The 20,797-nt window shown below is 34.8% G+C and overlaps 1 protein-coding gene across 1 annotated transcript in view; it reads right to left on the reverse strand.

Moving 5' to 3' along the window:
- The window catches only part of NEK1 (NIMA related kinase 1), a 200,676-nt gene that overhangs the window by 110,957 nt on the left and 68,922 nt on the right, over positions 1-20,797 (reverse strand). Inside the window, exons 14-18 of the mRNA XM_039219207.1 lie at positions 19,872-19,931; positions 19,568-19,627; positions 19,426-19,473; positions 19,189-19,263; positions 13,872-14,035 (exon numbers count right to left, since the gene is read on the reverse strand). Of these exons, the coding sequence (XP_039075138.1) occupies positions 13,872-14,035; positions 19,189-19,263; positions 19,426-19,473; positions 19,568-19,627; positions 19,872-19,931 (407 nt within the window). The remainder of the gene's footprint in view (positions 1-13,871; positions 14,036-19,188; positions 19,264-19,425; positions 19,474-19,567; positions 19,628-19,871; positions 19,932-20,797) is intronic.

Consider the following 20,797-nt stretch of genomic DNA (forward strand, 5'->3'; position numbering starts at 1 on the left):
AAAGGACCAGAGAACATCACCAGGCTCCAACTCTACAGGCAACATAATGGCAATAAATTTATACCTTTCAGTACTCACTCTAATGATCAATGGACTAAATGTTCCAATCAAAAGAGATAGGGTAACAGAATGGATAAGAAAACAAGATCCATCTAAATGCTTTTTACAAAAGACCCATTTTAGACCTAAAGACACCTTCATTTGAAAATGAAGGGAGAGGGGCCCCTGGGTTGCTCAGTCGGTTAAGCGTCAAACTTTGGCTCAGGCATGATCTCACGGTTCCTAGGTTCCAGCCCCACGCCAGGCTCTGTGCTGACAGCTAGCTCAGAGCCTGGAGACTGTCTTCAGATTCTGTGACTCCTTCTCTCTCTGACCCTCCCCTGCTCACGCTGTCTCTAGCTGTCTCTCAGAAATAAATAAAAACATTAAAAAAAATTTTTTTAAAGAAAATAAGGAGACAGAGAATCATCTATCAAGCTAATGGTCACCAAGAGAAAGCCAGAGTAGCCATACTTATATCAGACAATCCAGATTTTAAAATAAAGGCTGTGGGGGCATCTGCGTGGCCTGTTGGTTGAGCATCTGACTTCGGCTCAGGTCATGATCTCATGGTTTGTGAGTTTGAGCCCCACATCAGGCTCTGCGCTGACAAACAGCTGAGATCCTGGAGCCTGCTTCAGACACTCTATCTCCTTCTCTCTCTGCTCCTCCCCTGCTAATGCTCTATCTCTCAAAAATAAATAAATGCCAAATAAATAAATAAAATAAAATAAAATAAAAACTGTAACAAGAGATGAAGAAGGGCATTATGTCATAATTAAGGGGTCTATCCACCAAGAAGATCTAACAATTATAAACGTATATGCTCCAAATGTGGAGGTACCCAAATACATATATCAATTAATCACAAACATAAACTCATTGATAATAATACCATAATAGTAGGGGACTTCAACACCCCACTTACAGCAATGGACAGATCATCTAAAGAGAAAATCAACAAGGAAACAATGGCTTTGAATGACAGGATGGTCTTAATAGACATATTCAGAATACTTCATCCTAAAGCACCAGAATACACATTTTTCTCAAGTGCACAAGAAACATTCTCCAGAAAAGATCACATACTGGGACATAAATCAGCTCTCAACAAGCACAAAAAAATCAAGATCATATTGTGCATACGTTCAGACCACAACGCTATGAAACTCAAAATCAACCACAAGAAAAAATGTGGAAAGGTAACAAAGACTTAGAGACTAAAGAACATCCCACTAAAGAATGAATGGGCTAACAAACAAGTCAAAGAGGAAATTCAAAAGTACAACCCAAAACCTCTGGGATGCAAGAAAGGCAGTCATTATGAGGGAAGTATATAGAAATCCAGGCCTTCCTAAAGGAAGGAAGGTCTCAGATACACAACCTAAACTTACACCTTTAAAAGCTGTAAAAAGAATAAAATCCAAAACCAGAAAAAGACAGGGAATATTAAAGATTAGAGTAAAAATCAATGCTATCAAAACCAAACCAACAAACAACAAAAAACAGTAGAACAGATCAATGAAACCAGGAGCTGGTTCTTTGAAAGAATTAACAAAATTGATAACCCCCTATCCAGTTTGACCAAAAAGCAAAATAAAGGACTCAAATAAATAAAATCAAGAATGAAAGAAGAGAGATCACAACCAACACAGCAGAAATACAAACAATAATAAGAGACTATTATGAGCAATTATATGCCAAGAAAATGGGCAATATGAAAGAAATGGACAAATTCCTAGAAACATAAACTACCAAAACTGAAAAAAAAATTTACATCCAAGTTAGCATACAGTGCTTGAAGTGCTTGAAGAAAGTTAGCACTGTATGCTAACTTGGATGTAAATTTTAAAATAAAAAAAAAAATAATGAATGAGAAATTTGTACATGTCTCTGTACTACACCTGTGCTATCTTCTAGCAGTCATACTATACACTGCATAATTATGAGATTAATATCTAGTCTGGATGCAACATATCTCCTGCATATGTCCAGGCAAGGCTATATACTAGTCAGCCATAGGCCCACCCAACAAGGCTGGTTCTGACAAGGGAGAATAAACTTTAAGAGGATATGACACTTGGACGTGTAATCTGAAACCATAGGTCTACTGGGAAGCCTCTTTTGGGGAGTCCTAGAAGCTTACATAACCAGTTACAATTAAATAAAATTGCTGATCTCTCTGCTGTGAATCCTGTCTACATCTCAAACCTTTGTATAAGTAAAACATGTTTGATTTCCCATCCTAAGATACCATGTCTAATGTGTGTCAGTCTAAACCTGCAACTGACATATGTTAATACACCAGCTGCACATAATTATTCTACTAAAACCTGGTTATATGTATAACAATTTTGATTTACAAATTTCTATAGCACTAAATATATAAAGTACAACCTGTTCGATTTATTTTTATCATTTACAGGTTTTGCTTCCCTGAATAATCTTTTCCTAAATTGGTTTAAATAAGCAGGTTTACGTAACTTATTGTTTCAATCACAAACTTAAAACATGTAGTAATTATTGCTTAACATTATTTCCCCCTTTCAATTATTAAACACTTATTGAGTTTCAATTATTTGCCAATATTATATCGATCTTTAAAGACGTAAAGCTGTATAAAACAGAGTTCCAAAAATGCAAGGTTGATTCAATAGTAAACCTTATTAAAAGAATAAAAAAGGACAAAAATTAGTTTAATTGATTATATAGCCACTCATAATGCTTAAAAATCTACAATCTTCATTTCTCACATGCATTTCTGTTGACTACTTCATATACACCAAAAAGAAGAATCCATATACATATTCATATTCCTCTCTAAAATAAAATTGTACTGGGGCACCTGGGTGGCTCAGTCGGTTAAGCATCTGACTTCGGCTCAGGTCACAATCTCACAGTTCGTGGGTTCGAGCCCCATGTGGGGCTCTGTGCTGACAGCCAGCTCAGAGCCTGGAGCCTGCTTCAGATTCTGTGTGTGTCTCTCTCTCTCTCTGACCCTCCCCTGCTCATGCTGGCTGCCTCTCTCTCTCTCTCTCTCTCTCTCTCTCTCTCTGTCTCTCTCAGAAATAAATAAAACATTAAAAAAATTTTTTAAAAATAAATAAAATAAAATAAAATTGTACTAACCTATAGGCACAAACTTTTGTGCTAGACTCATGGAGATAAACCAGAAATAATCAATTTACTTAATAGTCATGTTCTTCATTAAACAGTATTAAGAATTCCTAGTCACTTACTGTTTTAGACAAATTAAACACTCTATCTTTTCTTTTGAGTTCCAAAATTATACCACTTAGAGTCAACAAAACAGTAATCAAGATTAATAGTAATGATAATATAAATACTATATAAACCACAATTATATAGTAAGAAACTAGAAATTTGGGAAGTAAAATACAGAGATATTAAATGGGCTAAAAAGAAGAAATTATTCTAAGACAAACTCATTTTTTTCATCCTGAAAAGAGAGGGAAGAAAAAGGAGTAAGTTTTTTCCTTTCCTTTTCTTATTACAAAGGCATGAATAAGTGCCATGATCTGGGTAAGTTATTTCACATACATGCTCAAATCTTTTCCAGGTAAGGGGTATTTAAAATTTTTGAAGGATGATTATGAGTAATTATTTTACGAGGTAATAACACAAAAACACATAGCAATCTAGGTAGAAGAAATAATCAGAGAAATAAAAAAATGAGTCAGTGCGGCTTAAGGTAGAAAAGCTAGGGTGGTACAGAGTTAATGAGATAGGCAAAGAATGTATGGGGTTTATTCATTAAGCTTCCTCCTCTGTTCAATGGCATAATGTCTATCTGATGGAATGGAATTGCTGACAGTTTTACTCAAATTAAATGATGCCATATAGAGAAAAAGACTTGGAAAAGTAAAAGCACCTATAAAACACAAATGTTAAGAGGCACACAATAGTTTTATAAAATGGTCTTACATGGCTGAGGTTCTAATATTAAAAACTTAACTGAATGTAAGTTCATCATTTGCAACAAATGTACTACTCTGTTGGGGGATGTTAATAATGGGGAAGGCTATGTGTATGGGGGCACAGGGATAATATATGGGAAATCCCTGTACCTTCTCCCTCAATTTTGCTGTGAATCTAAAACTGATCCCAAAAAACAAAAACAAACAAACAAAAAAAAGTCTTATTTAAAGAGCTAATTGAAGAGGTATGTTAAGACATAAGACACAGATATAAGCAAAGTCAGACTGGCCAGAGTTGCTGATAAGAAGGGAAGAGGAAAGATAAGTGAAGTCATAAAGAAGGTACAGTCAAATGTGGGCATTGCAAAACATAAGGAAAAGAGAATCTAAAAAAGTTAGCTGACCATAAATTTTAGTGTGCTGATTCAGTTTAAATTAGGGAAAAGAACTGACCAGGAACAACAATGACATACAAATTATAATAAAACCAGATGTTATGACAATGTTCTTTAATACCAATGGCCACTAAAAAGCACAAGGCAAAAGAATCATAGTATTTAAATTGGAGGAGACCTTTAGTATTAATAGTCTAACTTCTTGCTGAATAAACCCTTCCTCTAGTCCCATCTGGATATACCTGGCACATGGCCATTCAAACCTCTAATTTAATAGTTTCAGCTTGAGGACATTCATTAAAACCCATGATGGTCCACCCATTGAACAGCCCTCATAATTGGCTAAAATCTGTTTCTCTATTTCTCCTAGTCAGAGTAATTCTACACTGTGGAAATATATAAAGAAGTCTGGTTCTTCTTCTATGTGAAAAGCCATCCAATTCTTCTAAGCTTGCTCCTTTAAGCATGCTTTCTTTAATGACAGCTAAATTCTCCCAGCTCCTTTAATTTTACTAATAAATAATCCTTACAAAGTCAACATGGCACAACAGTTAAATGAGTGAACTGTGGAAACAAATTGTCCACTTTCAACTCCTAGTTTTACTAATAAACAGTTAGGTGGCCTCCAACAAATTATTTGTTTAAGCAATTTCTTCATTGCTTCAATTTCTTCATCTGTAAAACATGGAGAATAATAGTACCTGCTCTATAGCACTGGTGATAAATAAATGAGTAAATACTATAGGCACTTCCCATTATTCAGAGTAGTTATGTTCTGTAAGGTCACCATGCACACTGAATTAGGGAAAATTGAACCATTACCCCCTAGGAGAAATACAGGGTTATGTTCCTGCTAGCCTCTATTACAACATCTTTGACAATGGATTGATATATATAACATTGTTTTATGTGTGGTTCTATTTAAAGATACTTTACTTAATATATATAGCCTGAACTCTCAGCCAATAACACTATAACTCCCACTGGAGCAAAGCTTATTTGACACAAATATTTTCTCCATAATACCTTATGGAGAAATCTTTCTGCACTCAGGAACATCAGACAGCACTCCAACACTGTGTTTGAGTGAAATCACCAAGAAGATACACACAAATGTAATAAATGGGAATAAATAAAACACAAAAAACACATTTGTTTGTGAGTGCTGAAACAAGAAAGCAGAGCATTGGACGACTCAAATTTTTTGCTGCTCTGTGCATGTTCATAAATGACCAAGAAAGCACTGGAAGTATTGATTGTGGGGTTACACAGAAATTTATTTTAGCAAGAAGTCAAATCCATAAACACTCAATCCATAAATAATAAGAATTCACTATATATGTAAACTACTTGAAACTGGTCTTGACAGAAAGTGCTCAATTAATTATTAGGTCCTATTTTTATTATCATCCTTACAAATCACTATTCTTATAGGTATCTAGGGTGTCAATATCCTTTTGTGTAACTAGTACAGAATATAGAGAAAACTTCATCTCCTCTACTACTTTAATTTTATATATTTTAAAAACTTCTTGGGGCATCTGGGTGGCTCAGTCAGTTGAGCGTCTGTCTTCAGCCCAGGTCATGATCTCACAATTTGTGAGTTCAAGGCCAGCATCAGGTTCTCTGCTGTCAGCGCAGAACTTGCTTCTGATCCTCTGTCCCTCTATCTTTCTGCCCCTCCTCTGTTTGTGCTCTCTCTCTCTCTCTCTCTCTCAATAGTAAGTAAATTTAAAAAAGAAAACTTCTTGAGGCACCTGGGTGGCTCACTTGGGTAAGCGTCTGACTCTTGGTTTCGGCTCTGGTCATAAACTCACAGTTCTTGGGTTTGAGCCCTGTGTCAGACTCTGTGATGCCAGCACAGAGTCTGCTTGGATTCTCTCTCTCCCTCTCTTTCTCTGCCCTGCCCTCACTGGCGTTCACACACTCGCTCTCTCTCTCTAAAATAAATAAACATTAAAAAACAAAACAAAAAAACTTTAGCGCTACTGGTACTGGACAGGGCACAATAAAATGAGCACTATCATATATTATTAGAATGAACATAAATTGGTACAGTTTTTCCAGCCAGAAATTTAATAATATTTGGCTAATCAATACATTTAATTAAACTTAATAAATATATTAAGATTTATTTCTAAAATATTTACTAAGAACATAACTGACCAGCTCCTTTAACCCACTAATTGCCCTTCTAAGATCCTATTATGCAGAAATGAGAAACAAAAAATAAAGTTTGGCAAAAAATATTCCAAAAAAGTGAAAAATTATAAACAATAGATTATTATTAGATTTGTTACATAAATTATGGTAATCAGACACTGGAATCTTACAGAGACATCAAAATTCCCTTAAAAATGATTTTAGAATGGGAAAATGTTATGGTCAAAAATGTTAGATTAAAAAAAAGAACACCAGGTACAAATTTGTACACATGCCTTGATCTCCAGTGATTAAGGGAAAAAAATATGAAAAAAAATGCAAGAAAAAAGAGCAAAGTCTTCACAGTAACCGCCTCTGTAGAGAGGAGCAGTGATTCCCATTCCTGCTTCCTAACCCTCCTATACTTCACAATTTTTCCAAAACACCTGTATCACTTTGGCAAGCAGAAAAACAAGACAAAAAAACCACTTGTGACTTTCCTTTTCCCATGAGCAAATGGGAAAGAAAAGAGGGATGAATGGTTAAGAATCCTACATAAAATGGAGATGACAAGATAGTTACCTTCTAGTATTTTTTTTTAGATAAGATTTACATTTATTTATTTATTTATTTTTTTACAAATAGTTTATTGTCAAATTAGTCCCCACATAACACTCAGTGCTCATCCCCACAAGTGTCCTCCTCCATGCCCACCCCCCCTCCCCCCCACATCCATCAGTCCTCAGTTTTTGTCAGCATTCAAGAGTCTCTCATGGTTTGCCTCTCTCCCTTTCCCCCACCATTTCCGCCCTTCTTCTCCCCCTTGTTCCTCCGTCAAGTTCCTCCTAATCCTCCTATACGTGCAAACATATGATATCCTTCTAGTATTTTTAAAACAGGAAATATGTGAGCAACTTTAACTAAGCAAAGCAAGCAGTATTGGGGCGCCTGGGTGGCTCAGTTGGTTAAGCGTCCGACTTCGGCTCAGGTCATGATCTCAGAGTTCATGGGTTCGAGCCCCGCATCAGGCTCTGTGCTGACAGCCAGCTGAGAGCCTGGAGCCTGTTTCAGATTCTGTGTCTCTCTCTCTTTGACCATCCCCTGCTCATGCTGTCTGTCTCTCTCTCTCTCTCAGAAATAAACAAAAAATTATTTTAAAAAAAGCAGTATTAAAAGGGAATTTGAGGATGGGGGGAGAAAAGGAACAAATGCCTTTAAGTAAAGCAAAACACTAAGGGGCAAAGATTATAGCTTAAGTTTGAGGGAGGAGTAAAATTTGTTGATCCATGTAATAAGGTATCTCTGTAAATATGAGACCCTGGGTATTAGTAAGCACTGACTTAGGAGAAAATCACACACACAGTAGTTAAATCTTCTACTTACCAATGAATACCAGCTATAAAAGATGGAGGGGGGGGGGAGATAAAGGCTTTTTTTTTTTTTTCAGTTTATTTTGAGAGAGAGAGGGCACGCACGTGAGCAGAGGAGGGGAGAGAGAGAGAGAGGGAAAATCCCATGTAGGCTCTGCACTGTCAATGCAGAGCCCCGTGCAAGGCTCGATCTCACAAAATGTGAGATCATAACCTGAGCTGAAATCAAGAGCTGGACATTCAACCAACTGAACCACGCAGATGCCCCCCAAAATAAGGGCATTTAAATTCTTATAGCACAATTATACGAGCTTGAAGGCTTTTCAATTATTTTTCTTTTTCATTTACAAGGAGTTTGCAGTAAAGAAGCAAATCTTTGAAACATGTTTAAACTTGCTTCTTTTCCCCTAATTTAACCTACTGTGAATATATCCTTCCAGGATCTGAAATTAAAATAAATATATTGGACTCAGTATTAAACTGAAAAAATCAAACCACTAAAAAAGGGGGTGAAGGGAAGAGAGCTGTAAAGCTACACTATTGAGAGACAAAGGCAAGGTTTTGTTGAGACCTGATCACATTAATATGTACAAAAACAAAACAAAACTTAAGATGATAGTAATAAATACAAAGGTAATGGTGAGAGAGATGAAGGATGCCCAAAAAGCTCCCCTTGCAACCGTCCAAGCAATGACCAAGAAAGGAGATGCTCAACTCAACCTCGAGACCTCTTCATACAGGCTTATTTCTACTATACAGAGGCAAACGTCGAGATGTGAGAGCATCCCAAAAGACCAAACTAATTCAGGCTTAGAACAGCAGTTGTGACTAGCAAGTGCTCATTCTCTGACCAGTGGTATTCTATCACTAATTTTTAATAGTTGTCAACAATATAAAGAAATGACTACGTATTTTCTAAAACTCTAAATTTATTTAATCCAAAAAGATAATCTGTATTCTAAGATTACGTCAACCTACACTTTTCACATCAAAATGTCCCTTCTTTTATCAAAGGATGGAATTAGGGCTGATAATTTTTAAATGTTTTACTTAATTCTGTGTGTGAGAGAGAGAGAGAGAGAGAGAGAGACAACTTGAGCAGGGGCAGGTCAGAGAGAGAGGGAGATACAGAATCGGAAGCAGGCTCCAGGCTCTGAGCTAGATGTCAGCACAGAGCCTGACGCAGGGCTCAAACCCACTAACGTGGAATCATGACCTGAGCAGAAGTCAGACGCTTAACCGACTGAGCCACCCAGGAGCCCCTGGGCTGATAACTTTTTAAAAATGAACTAACTTGGCAAAATTAAAAGGTAGAATTCCTCAAACAGGTCCTCAATTTTATTTTATAGAGCTAGTAAGTAAATGCCAACCTAAACCAAAGCCAGAATAATGAATAGGCATTAGCCAGGCAAAATGGGCAGAGGCAAAGTTATACTAGATTGAGGGAACAACAGATGCAAAGGAACAAGGATGCGAAAACACACATTTTTTACTTCTTCACTCCCAGAAGTATAGAAAGAGGAAGCACAAAGATAAGAGTATATAGTATAGGCCTCTATGAGACCTTGTAGGCCATTTAGGGGCTATTATTTGAACCGGGGGCAAGGAAGGGTCATTAGTTCAATTTTTTTTTAATGTATGCTACTTATAAACCTTTTCCAACTATAAATGTATTTGGTCAGATAATTTTTCAGACTCAAAAGTTCATCAAATTTATTCCTGTTAAATTGTATCTAATTCAGGTTCATTGTAGTACAGTCTACTGAGATTACTTTGTTTGCTGATTAATCATACCACACATTTCTTCCCATGTTACACATTTCTTTCCATTTTACATCTTATGAAAATATGTGATGACTATATCCTTTAAATGTTTCTTAATGCACCCCTTAAAAATGAAGATTAGTTTGAGGAGGACAAGCCTCTAAAATATTTTTATTTGTATGACATGAAATTATTGACCAGCATCTTCTGAATCTAATTCTTTAACCAGTTACTAATCCACCTGACAATCTTTATTTATATTTCTTCACCTTACCTACACTGAGACAGGCTGGCAGCAATAAATTGCTTTGGTTTATCTACTCTACTAGGTATCTAATTTTTTCACAATGCCTCTAGGTCAACAGAAATAGCCAATAGTTCTATTTACCGATTAGGTCCAAACTGTTTGAGTAGCGGTCTGTGCTTTGTCCAACAGATATAGTTGTGTTTCCCTTCAAAATTATAAAATATCCATGGCACTATGATATTCCCAATTGCACCACCACACAGTTTGAGAACTAAAGTTCTAGCCTATAATCCTTAAAAAAAAAAAAAAAAGATATATTTGACATAAATCTACTCTCTGTGAATTTATACTTTGTCCAAGTGATTACTACTACTTCCTCCTAAGATGTTTGCAGGCATCACTTTTAACCTTGCCAGGGATCAACATGAAGAAAACTGGCCTAGTTTATAGACTATGTGTTTCAAAAATTATATGATACTTGATGATCATTACTTTTCTGCCAATTCTTGTTTTCCATGTCCTCAAATAAAATCAAAATAAATACACTGAGTAGACATGGAAGTTCATGCAGTCATTGGCGTCATGTTTAATGTTAACTCAGTATTTTAAAATTTTATAACCAACTAAGGCAATAACTTTTTAGCTTATTCACTAGTAATATCTTAAAAAGCTGATAAATCTTTATAAGAGAGTGTTTAAGGAGAATTTTACAGTCAGATGGATTTAATTTATATCTGAACTCTACCACTTACTAGCTGCCTGACCATGCACAAGTTTTAAATCTCTATAAATCCTAATTTCTTCATTTTTACTAAAAGAATAATATCTAAAATAGGGTTGCTGTGATGAATAAATACAACTTGGTATACAATAATACCTACCATCAATAATAATTCATGCAACATAAGAAAATGTATACTATATATCTGAATACCACTAAGCCAACAGAGTTGACACAAATGAAATAAAAATGATCTCATAACCACAAATGATTTGAAAACTGAATATTATAATAGTGAAAATATATCTTATGTAAAACAAAGACTGATAGAAGATGTGGTATATTGGAAGAGGTAGGTGAGAGAGAAACACAGCCATTTACGACAATATGAAATTCAAATACATGCAAATGTTTCAAGGTTACAATAGGAATTTGATGCAAATGGCCTAGTACAGTCCATTATTTGTCATTCCAATTGTGAAGAATCAAGAAACATTATGGAAGATGAACAATGTGAAGAAGCATAACATAGTTTTCTCTAATTTCTTTATACTTGATGTGGGAAACAAAGAAAATGAAAAATTAAATTTCCTTTCAGATTACAGCCCACTGACAAGTCCCTGAAACAGGCAGAGTGACATTCCTCTAGGAATGTCATCAGCTGCCTTGATGATGACATTTGCTAATGGTGAAAGGCAATCTTAGTTTAACATTATCCTGACCTCCAAGATCCTGTAAGTCTACTTTAACATATAAAAATTCCTTTGGAAACTCCTTTTATCTCAGCCACCCTCCCAAGATATATGTTGGTAATCATACTCTAAGCTTATGGCCCCCTGATATAAATCTGAAAGGTCTCATGACTGAGTTTTTAACTAAACAGTAATAAATGGCCTTTTCCTAATATTAGCTACCTCTTCAAGGTTTTGGAAACGTTGTTTCCAAAATACCTTAAACTTACACTATTCCTAATCCCCTCCCAACCTGGAGGTATATAATCAGTCACTTGTCACAACCTGAGTGCAGACCTTTCTGCTCACAGTTCCCATTTCCGTGTTTTAATAAAACCACCTTTTTATACTGAAGACATCTCAAGAATTCTTTCTTGGCCATCAGCTCAGGACCCTAACATTTTCCACATCATACTATGCATATTTATTTTAGATTTGATAAATATATAACTAAATAAAGCCAAATTATATACTAGAAAGATAAATAACACCACAGGATAAAAGCCATGCACAAAATTTGCTTTCCCATTTCATTAAAAAAAATGCTTATTTGTGAGTCAGTAGCCTTCCTTTCTCAAAAATATAGAGACTCTACAATTAGTTTAATACTTCAGGCTAGTGTATTAATTCATAATGTTAATTTATATTCACCTCAATTATTTACCTCTGCTCACCTACACTTAAATCTTTATAATGGGGAGGATCATAAAGATTTTTATTACATTCGAAAATATTCTCCGTAAAATGACAAGAAAAAGGCAATGTAACTAAATTTTCACAAAATGAGATCTGCTCTTTTTTTATATACACATATGTTCTATTTTTTTCTTTACATTTTATTTATTTTGAGATAGAGAGAAAGAGAGTGCACAAGCTGGAGAGGGGCAGAGGGAGGGAGAAACAGAATCTCAAGGCATAGAGAGAATCTAATGGCATAGAGCCTGATGCAGGGTTCAAACTCATAAACCATGACATCATGACCTGAGCGGAGCTAAAGAGTCAGATCCTTAACTGACTGTACCACCCAGGTGCCCCGGTATCTGCTCTTTTTTAACCAGACACTTTATCAAAGAAATGAGAATATGTAAGAAAACACATATGCATTTTTTTAAGTTTATTTATTTATTTTAAGAGAGAGATCCCATATGTATGAGCATGTGAGGGGGAAAAGCAGAGAGAGAAGGAAAGAGAGAATTCCAAGTAGGCTCCATGCTGTCAGCACAGAGCTCAATATGGCACCTGAACTCACGAACTGTGAGATCATACCTGACCTGAAACCAAGAGCCAGATGCTTAACTGACTGAGCCCCCAAGGTGCCTCATAAGGCACCTCTTAAGAAAAATGGAACCATGCAAATTAAAATTACTGACTGCTATCATATTAAGTTAATTCAATGGACGAAAAGGAAAAAATTGATGAATGGGATCACAGAGAGCCATAAATCAGAGATGAATATAAAGAGAAAACAAGCCAAACAACAAAGAGAAAAAAGTGGGATTCTAAGTGATGTGGGAAAAAAAGACAAAAAGGCATGCTTTGGACTTTTGCATAAAGTGTGATTCCATTTAAATATATTCATATTTATTTAAAGCAAGTGGCTGAAATTATTACAACCATATGTTGGCTCACAGTTATTACATGTTCTTTTACATATGCTCAGACTATGACATATAAATAAGCTACAAAAATTAGGCTGAAATGAAAAAGCTGCATGTTTGCCACATGCAGTCAAAGGCCAAATTTGCACCTGAAAAAATTATTGCTTCCAAAAGGCAAAGACACATTCTGTGTAATCAATACAGAAAATATCTGCAAATTATAGGTACTAAGCTATACATGACATGAAACAAAATTATACACAAGGATGAATTTATGGATCATCATAGTTCAACCTGTTGGTATTGGCTTGTTTAGATACAATCTTCAATCTTTTCAAAGATTTTCTAATAGCATCAGCATTTGGGAAATTGTGATGACCTACAGCCCCATTAGGAAATCCTGGACATATTCCAGGTGAAATTCCTCTGTAGATAAACATGCACAATTGGTGTGGGAAACATAGACAGAAAGAAATGTAGATAAAATTAAACTTCCTTATAACCTGCAATCCACTGACAGATACTTGAGACAGGCAGAGAAGGACATTCCTCCAGGAACTCCCAACTGTCTTGATGCTAATGATTTGCTAGAGAGGAAACAACTTTTAGCTTGACAGTATCTAGGCCTCCAGTTTCCTAGGAGTCTTCTTTAACATATGTAAATCTTTTTGGAAACCTCCCCCTTGCCTTTAACTCCCCCAACTCCCAAATATATAACCAATCTCTCCTCACAATCCCAAGGGAGCCTTTTCTGCCCAGGGTTCCTGTCCCCATGCTTTAATAAAACCACTTTTTTGCACCAAAGACATCTCAGGAATTCTTTCTTGGCTTTTGGCTCCAAACCCCAACAATGTTCCACATCACAATGACTTTGATTATTTTCTCTGAAGCAAAGCATACACAATGTCTGGAGAACACAGCCATACCTTTCTGGATGCCTTCGGCCATATAGTTCTCCTTTCCATTTAGATTCATTATCTTCTGCTCTTTGTTTCTGCATTTGATCAAAAATAGCGTGATAATGTTCATACTGTCCTCTAGAAGAAAAAGGTGATGGAGCCACAGCCCCTCCACTGCCAAAAAAGGGAGCCTAGGAATTAAACAAACAGCTCTCACATGTTTATCTCATAAGACCCAAAAGGTCTATAGTACCTTCAAAAGAAACAAAATTTTTCAACACTTGGCTTTTAAAAAGCAATTACCTAATTTGAACATATTAATAAACATACAGCTTAAAGCAAAATGTTTTCCTACTGTCTTATAATCATTAACAATCAAAAAGTAGTATACTTTGTTACTAAGAATAAAGTATAATTTAACAAACAAAAATATAAAAAGCCATTAAAGTCATGTAAATATTGAAAAGTCTGGTCTTAATAAGTTTTGAAACAAGTTTCTAGTACACAGTTTATGATGCCATTCTATTAAGTTTAAATATGTACAGCTTATACGTAGAGCCTGCTTTTATAACCCTCAAATTTATACTTAATAAAAACATTTACATATGGTATTTAATAAATCTCAAATCCCTCAACAAACAGTAAAAGACATAAACACCACTGAAACATAGTCTATATGTAAAATACAGCAAAATGTATGTGTTTATCCTTAATCAGTTTATAAACATGGGAAACAAAGCACAAAACTAGAAAACCATTTCATGCCTGTGGTAAATGAATGGTAGCAGGCACACTTTAAAGTAGTTAAGTAGTAAAACTAACTTTCACAAACCAGAAAAAATTTATTAGAAGTAAAAATTCCTCAAAAAAAAATGACACTGGAGAAATATACTGTTCAACCCAGCCTTGAAAGCAATACAACAAAGAGAGATTAAATGATTAAATATGAGCCAGGGTATTAAAGTAAAAATAAGCGATGCGTGTATAATATTTGAGTGTTGACAGCAGGAGGAGGAAGAAAGTATGCAAACAAATATGATTAGAAGGCAGGCAGCAGTCACAAGAGGCTAGTATATCTAACTGCTATCAAGTCTGGATGTTTGAGTTCATATAATAAACAACAGAGTATTTATAAACTTTCTGACAGGTGTAGAATACCAGAATACTGTTTTAAGAAGGTGACTCAAATTATGCATGATAAAGAGGAATGACAAAGAGTACAAGGTAGAGGAATTAATCAGAAAGCTTACTATACTGATTCCAAGCCACAAACCTAGGAGTAAAAAAAGGCAATCAATGAAAAAGGGAGGGAGTTGTGGATTCTTTACAGGAATAACACAGGATGAAGGCAGATTTATAAGGCCACAATCACTGAGACATAAGAACTTAAGCATGTGGAAAAGTCAGTAAACAGGGATGTCAGACAAGGATAGAGTTAAAAGTAAATTTGTAAATCATGGTGAAAAAATTTCACTATAAAGAGGAAATCAATAACCTCAAATGCATAAGTCACTAACACTGAAAACAAAACAAACTCATAGGACTAAAGTTGAGTGGTAGCATTTAAAAATGCTTTTTTAAAAAACCTGCTTTTGGGGAGCATTGGGTGGCTTAGTCAGTTGAGTGACCTACTCTTGATTTCGGCTCAGATCATGATCCCAGGGTAACGGGATGGAGCCCCACACTGGGCTCCATGCTGAGTGTGGAGCCTGCTTAAGATTCTCTCTCCCTCTCACCCTTCCCCACTCAGGCATGAGTGTGCATGTACACACTCTCTCCAATTTAAAAAAAATAATAAACAAAACATTTTTTGTGTGAAGTGATGAGAACAGAAGTCAGAACACTGACAAGTAAACTAAACAAAGACTTTCTAGATTGATAATAGCTTAAGGAAGAAATCTAAGAAAAGATGCAAAGAAAAATACTAGAATCAAATAAAATATTTCAGTGTACCCATTGAGATAAAATTTGTATCAACATCTTGTCACAGTAAGTTGCATATAATATAAGCAAGCATGAGTTTTTTTAAAACCATCTTAAAGATGACTGCAGATAACTGAATAAAGATGTTTGAGTAGCAAGAGATGAAAGTTGTCAGAAATAGGGAAGATGACTAATTAAGCAGGAAACTCCATTAAAGCAGTCATTATACATATCCTCAAAATGTGCATCTCAAGGCAAGAATCAAAATAAGAATTCTGATAAAAGGCAGTTGCACCTCCTATGAGATTTATTACCCTGAGTTTAGTCTAGTGCTATTATCACCTTGACTTGCATTTGAGTCTTCTCATGTTTCTCTTTAGCAAAAATGAAAGTATGCTAACATCTCTGAAGATGCTTATACTGAAAACAATGCTGAAAATACTATACTAGAACACTGACACAATATGGTCTTTCAAAAATCACCTTCTTCCCCAATTGTAAACATATGTTAATGAGTTCTGACATTAACATATATGTCACATATATATGTCACATATATGTCACATATATATGTCATATATATACATATATATATATATACACACACTTGTATAACCACTACTACAATCAAAAGCATATCTGTCACACTCCAAAAATTTTCCTCTTTGTTTCTTTGCAGCCAATATCCCTTCTTTCCAACAATCACTGATCTGCTCTGTTACAGACTGGACTGCCTTTTCTATAATTTCATATAAATGAAATCCTACAACATGTACTCTTATGTATGGCTTCTTTAACTCAGTATAATGGTTTTGGCTGATCCATGTTGTTGCATGTATTAACAGACTATTCATTTTTATTGCTGAGTAGTATTCCAATACATTTTTCTCAAAAAAAATATTTTCACACCACCAATATGCCTCTTACATATTATGATTACCAAAATATGAAACTATGTATGTGGAACATTTTCTAATTTTTTAAACACACATTAATAAGAGATAAATCAGAAAAGGATGAAGCAGTAAGTCCCAGATTTTGCATACAGTAAATAATCAGTTGATTATTTATACTCTGAATAATACCTTATTATTTAGAGATTTATACTAATAATATTAATTTTGAAATATATCCTTTAGTTTCTGTTTTATCTTTATTTAAGGGATCTCCTTAAGTTGAGTGACATTATACTGAGCCTCCAGGTCCTTATCAACCCTACAGAAATCAAACAGCCTAAGAAGTTAAATATTTCAAACCCCTTGGGAAATAAGTACAGACACTAACAAAGAATTTACTTTAAGTCATGGGAAATAGTTTTATTAGTCCCCAGTGAAATCATTATAGAAATTTATAAGATAAAGCAGAAATCTATTAAATACATACTATCTAATACTGTAGCAAAACTGTCTCAATAAGTTATCAAACAACACTGATTGGACTTTAGGACTAAATACACTTTTAAACATCATAGGAAAAAAATATGTTTTATTGCATATCAGAAGATATATGCAAAAGGAAAAGAAAAAAAATCAAATTCTCAACACTAATTATAGACTTGATATAAAATGTTTGACAAAATATAAGTGCCCATACTTCATCTGGTTAAGTTTTAGTTTCCAATTGGGTAAGATATGGAGTTAGTTATTTTAGAATGGGACAAATTCTGAGTCATTCCTTATCATTCAGAAGGTAAAAAGTTCTACTTCAGAGTAAACTACAGTACAAAAATGGTAAAGTATAATTTTAAAGATAAAATTATATTACTATAACTTGTAATATATTAATACAGAATTAGAAAAACTTTTACTGAATTATTAACATGTAATATAAAAAAATCAAGAAAGCCAGGACAGAACACACATATCTACATAAAACTTTTATTCAAATCATAACTTTTGGGGAAAAGAAGTAAAAATGGTAATCCAGTCAATTTGACAACTCCACTGGGCACCTAAATACCATGTGTTAACTAAAAGTTGACTGGATAACATATATTAAAATTATAATACAGAGGGGAAAAAAGTACATCCATTTTTTATTGCTGTGTCACAAATCACCACAAACTCAGTACCTTAAGACAATACCCATTTATTATCTCACTATTTCCCTGGCTCAGGAGTCTGGATATAGTTAGTTGGGTCCCCTGCTCAGGATCTCACCAGGAAGCAAGCAAGCTGTCAGCTAGAACTGCAATTCTCATCTGAGGCTTAGGATCCTCTTCCAAGTTCACTGGTTCCTGGCAGAATTCATTTTCTTGTGGCTCTAATAGCTAAGGACACCATTGTCTTGCTAGTATTTGGCCAGAGGCCATTATCAACTCCTGAAGGCTTCCTTGTCACATGAATGTTTGCTTTTTTCCAGGCCAGCAGAAGCATATCTCTCAGACTTTCTTCTCCCCTCGAGTCTTTTATGAAGGAATCTCATCCCATGTCAATGATAATCACAGGAGTGAGTATCCCATCACCATTTACCATGTAACATAACCTAATCAAGGGAGCTATGACATCACAGGTTCCACCCACACTTAAGGGAAGGGAATAGAAGGTATCTACACTAGGAATCAGAAATTTAGAGGACCATCTAAGAATTTGGCCTATCACAGATATGAAAGGAGGCTACAAGAGCAAAGGAGAAAATGTAGGATTCAGATAAGTAGAACAAAGAAAGAAACAAGAAGTTAACATATGAATCCTTGCTAAACATATTCCAGGCATTGTTCTTGAATTTTTTTTAAATGAAGTAGTTAAGTGTCAGAAAAGTAACTTGCCATAGGTTTTATAGTGTGGATCTACCCAAGAAGAATGCTTGACTTAACATGCCTAGGTAACTGACTAGCTAGGTAATTTGTTACCTAGGTAAATGGTTGGATGTGGGAGTAAGAGTGAGGAGGCAGGACAGGTGCTATCAAGTAAAAAGAAACACAGTACAAAGACAAAGAGATCAGGCAGACTACACAGAAGAAAGAAACTATAGTACAAGGTATGGCCTTTAGTTCAGCCTCACTTGAGCACACAGTGTGTTGGTAGGGAAGGGATGGAGATGAGCTTGGAGAGACTGGCAGGGGCCAGAGTAACAAGGATCTTATGAAAGTTAATCCTTAAGGCTAGATGAAGCAACAGAAGGATTCAAGGCAGAGGTGGCAAACGTTATTTTAAAAAGATTCTTATGGAAGAAAAGGTATATCATAGCCTTCACATCAAACTGTTTAAGCAATTTTAACAATGTCAGGTATTAATTATCAATACAAGCTATATATGAAGTACATGCAGGAAAACTAAGAATTAATAATAGATGAAGAATTTTAGGTATGAAGTTAATCCTTTCCCCACCAAAAAAAAGCCAATTATATACATTTCAAAGAGCATGGTGAAATTGGAGAAAACACTGCAGTAGTGTAACCATACTGATATCAAATGCCTACCTTTACTTCACCACTTCCACCAGCACTTAGCACGTTTCTCCATCCTTGCTCCCTGGCCCTATTTATTCTCTCCAACTTTTGGGGAAAAGAAACAAACAAAACACAATTTCAAGTATTTAATATAAAGTACATGAAACATATTTACTAATACAATGGAAATCAGTGTATTCCTTTAAAAAGAAAATGTGTGTGGTGAGGAGGTGGAATGTACCATGGAAAAATGGATTATTCTCTTACCCTTTCCTTTTCCTGTCTTTTCATCTGTTCAGCCTTCATTAAACTAATCTGTAACAATTTTAAAGACAAACTTCTTAGAGCTCTTGAAACTATTTTCATCCTCAACTTGGCAAGGGAAGAAAAATAAAAGCAAAAAAACTACCTGATCCTTTTGTTTCTTTTCTTTTTCAATAAATTCCAACCTTCTCTTTCTTGCTGCTTCCTTAAATAAAAAAAGAACAGTTTTATCAAAAATTCCTACTTTTTCTGGTTTCATAAGGAAAGTTAGTGCACCAATAGTAGATGTATGCCCAGGGAGATTAGGAAAAAAAAAAAAAGAATTCATGTTGGAGGTATCTGTTTGAAAGAAATAAGGAGGAAAGGTTTGAAGGTTTTATAAGACTTTGTTTCTTTTCTTATAAATGTTTTTGCAAAGCTTTAAAATAAGCAGACAGATGTCTTTATACCTCAAACATTTTCCTCCTTTCTTCTCCAGGATTCACTTTCTTCACTGGAATTTGATGGGCCTGGACAAAAAGTAAAACTACAAATTAGATAAGGATTTTGAAGTACTCATTGGAAAAATTCAATATTTATGGAAATTCAAAATAGGAAAAAGGTAAAGTCAATACTGCCATGACTCTGTCTTAAAACACATTATCCCTACAGTTATACAACAGTAGGGAACTTCAACACTCACTTATATCAATGGATAGATCATCCAGACAGAAAATCAACAAGGAAATAGTGGCTTTGAAAATCACATTAGACCAGGTGGACCAACAGATACACATAAAACATTCCATCCAAAAACTTCAGAATACACATCCTTTTAAAGTACACATGGAACATTCTCCAGAATGTTAGGCCACAAACAAGTTTCAATAAATTAAAAAAGATTAAAACCATGTAACGCATCCTTTCCAACCACAATGATATGAAATGAGTAATCAATCACAAGAAAAAATCTGGAAAGGACACAAATGCATGGAGGCTAAATAACAAGCTACTAAATAAGGAAGGATCAACTAAGAATTCAAAGAGAAATAAAAAAAATTTCATGGAAACAAATGAAAATGAAAACACAAAAGTCCAAAATCTTTAGAATCAAATAACAACTGTTCTAAAAGGGAAGTATAGAACAATATAGGCCTACCTCAAGCAACAAAAAGATCTCAAAAAAACAACCTAACTTTATATATAAAGGAGCTAGAAAAAGAACATGGCCCAAACCCAAGAAATAATATAGATTAGAGTAGGTAAAAAAAAAAAAAAAATATATATATATATATATATGTATAGATATACACATATATTTATATGTAAAAATAATATATGTTATCCCTAAAAATAAAGAATGACTGTAATGTTTGATATCATGTTTGATGAACAA

This window comes from Hyaena hyaena, unplaced genomic scaffold (assembly GCF_003009895.1).
Source record: "Hyaena hyaena isolate Hyena2069 unplaced genomic scaffold, ASM300989v1 scaffold_804, whole genome shotgun sequence".
NCBI classification, from domain to species: Eukaryota; Metazoa; Chordata; class Mammalia; order Carnivora; family Hyaenidae; genus Hyaena; species Hyaena hyaena.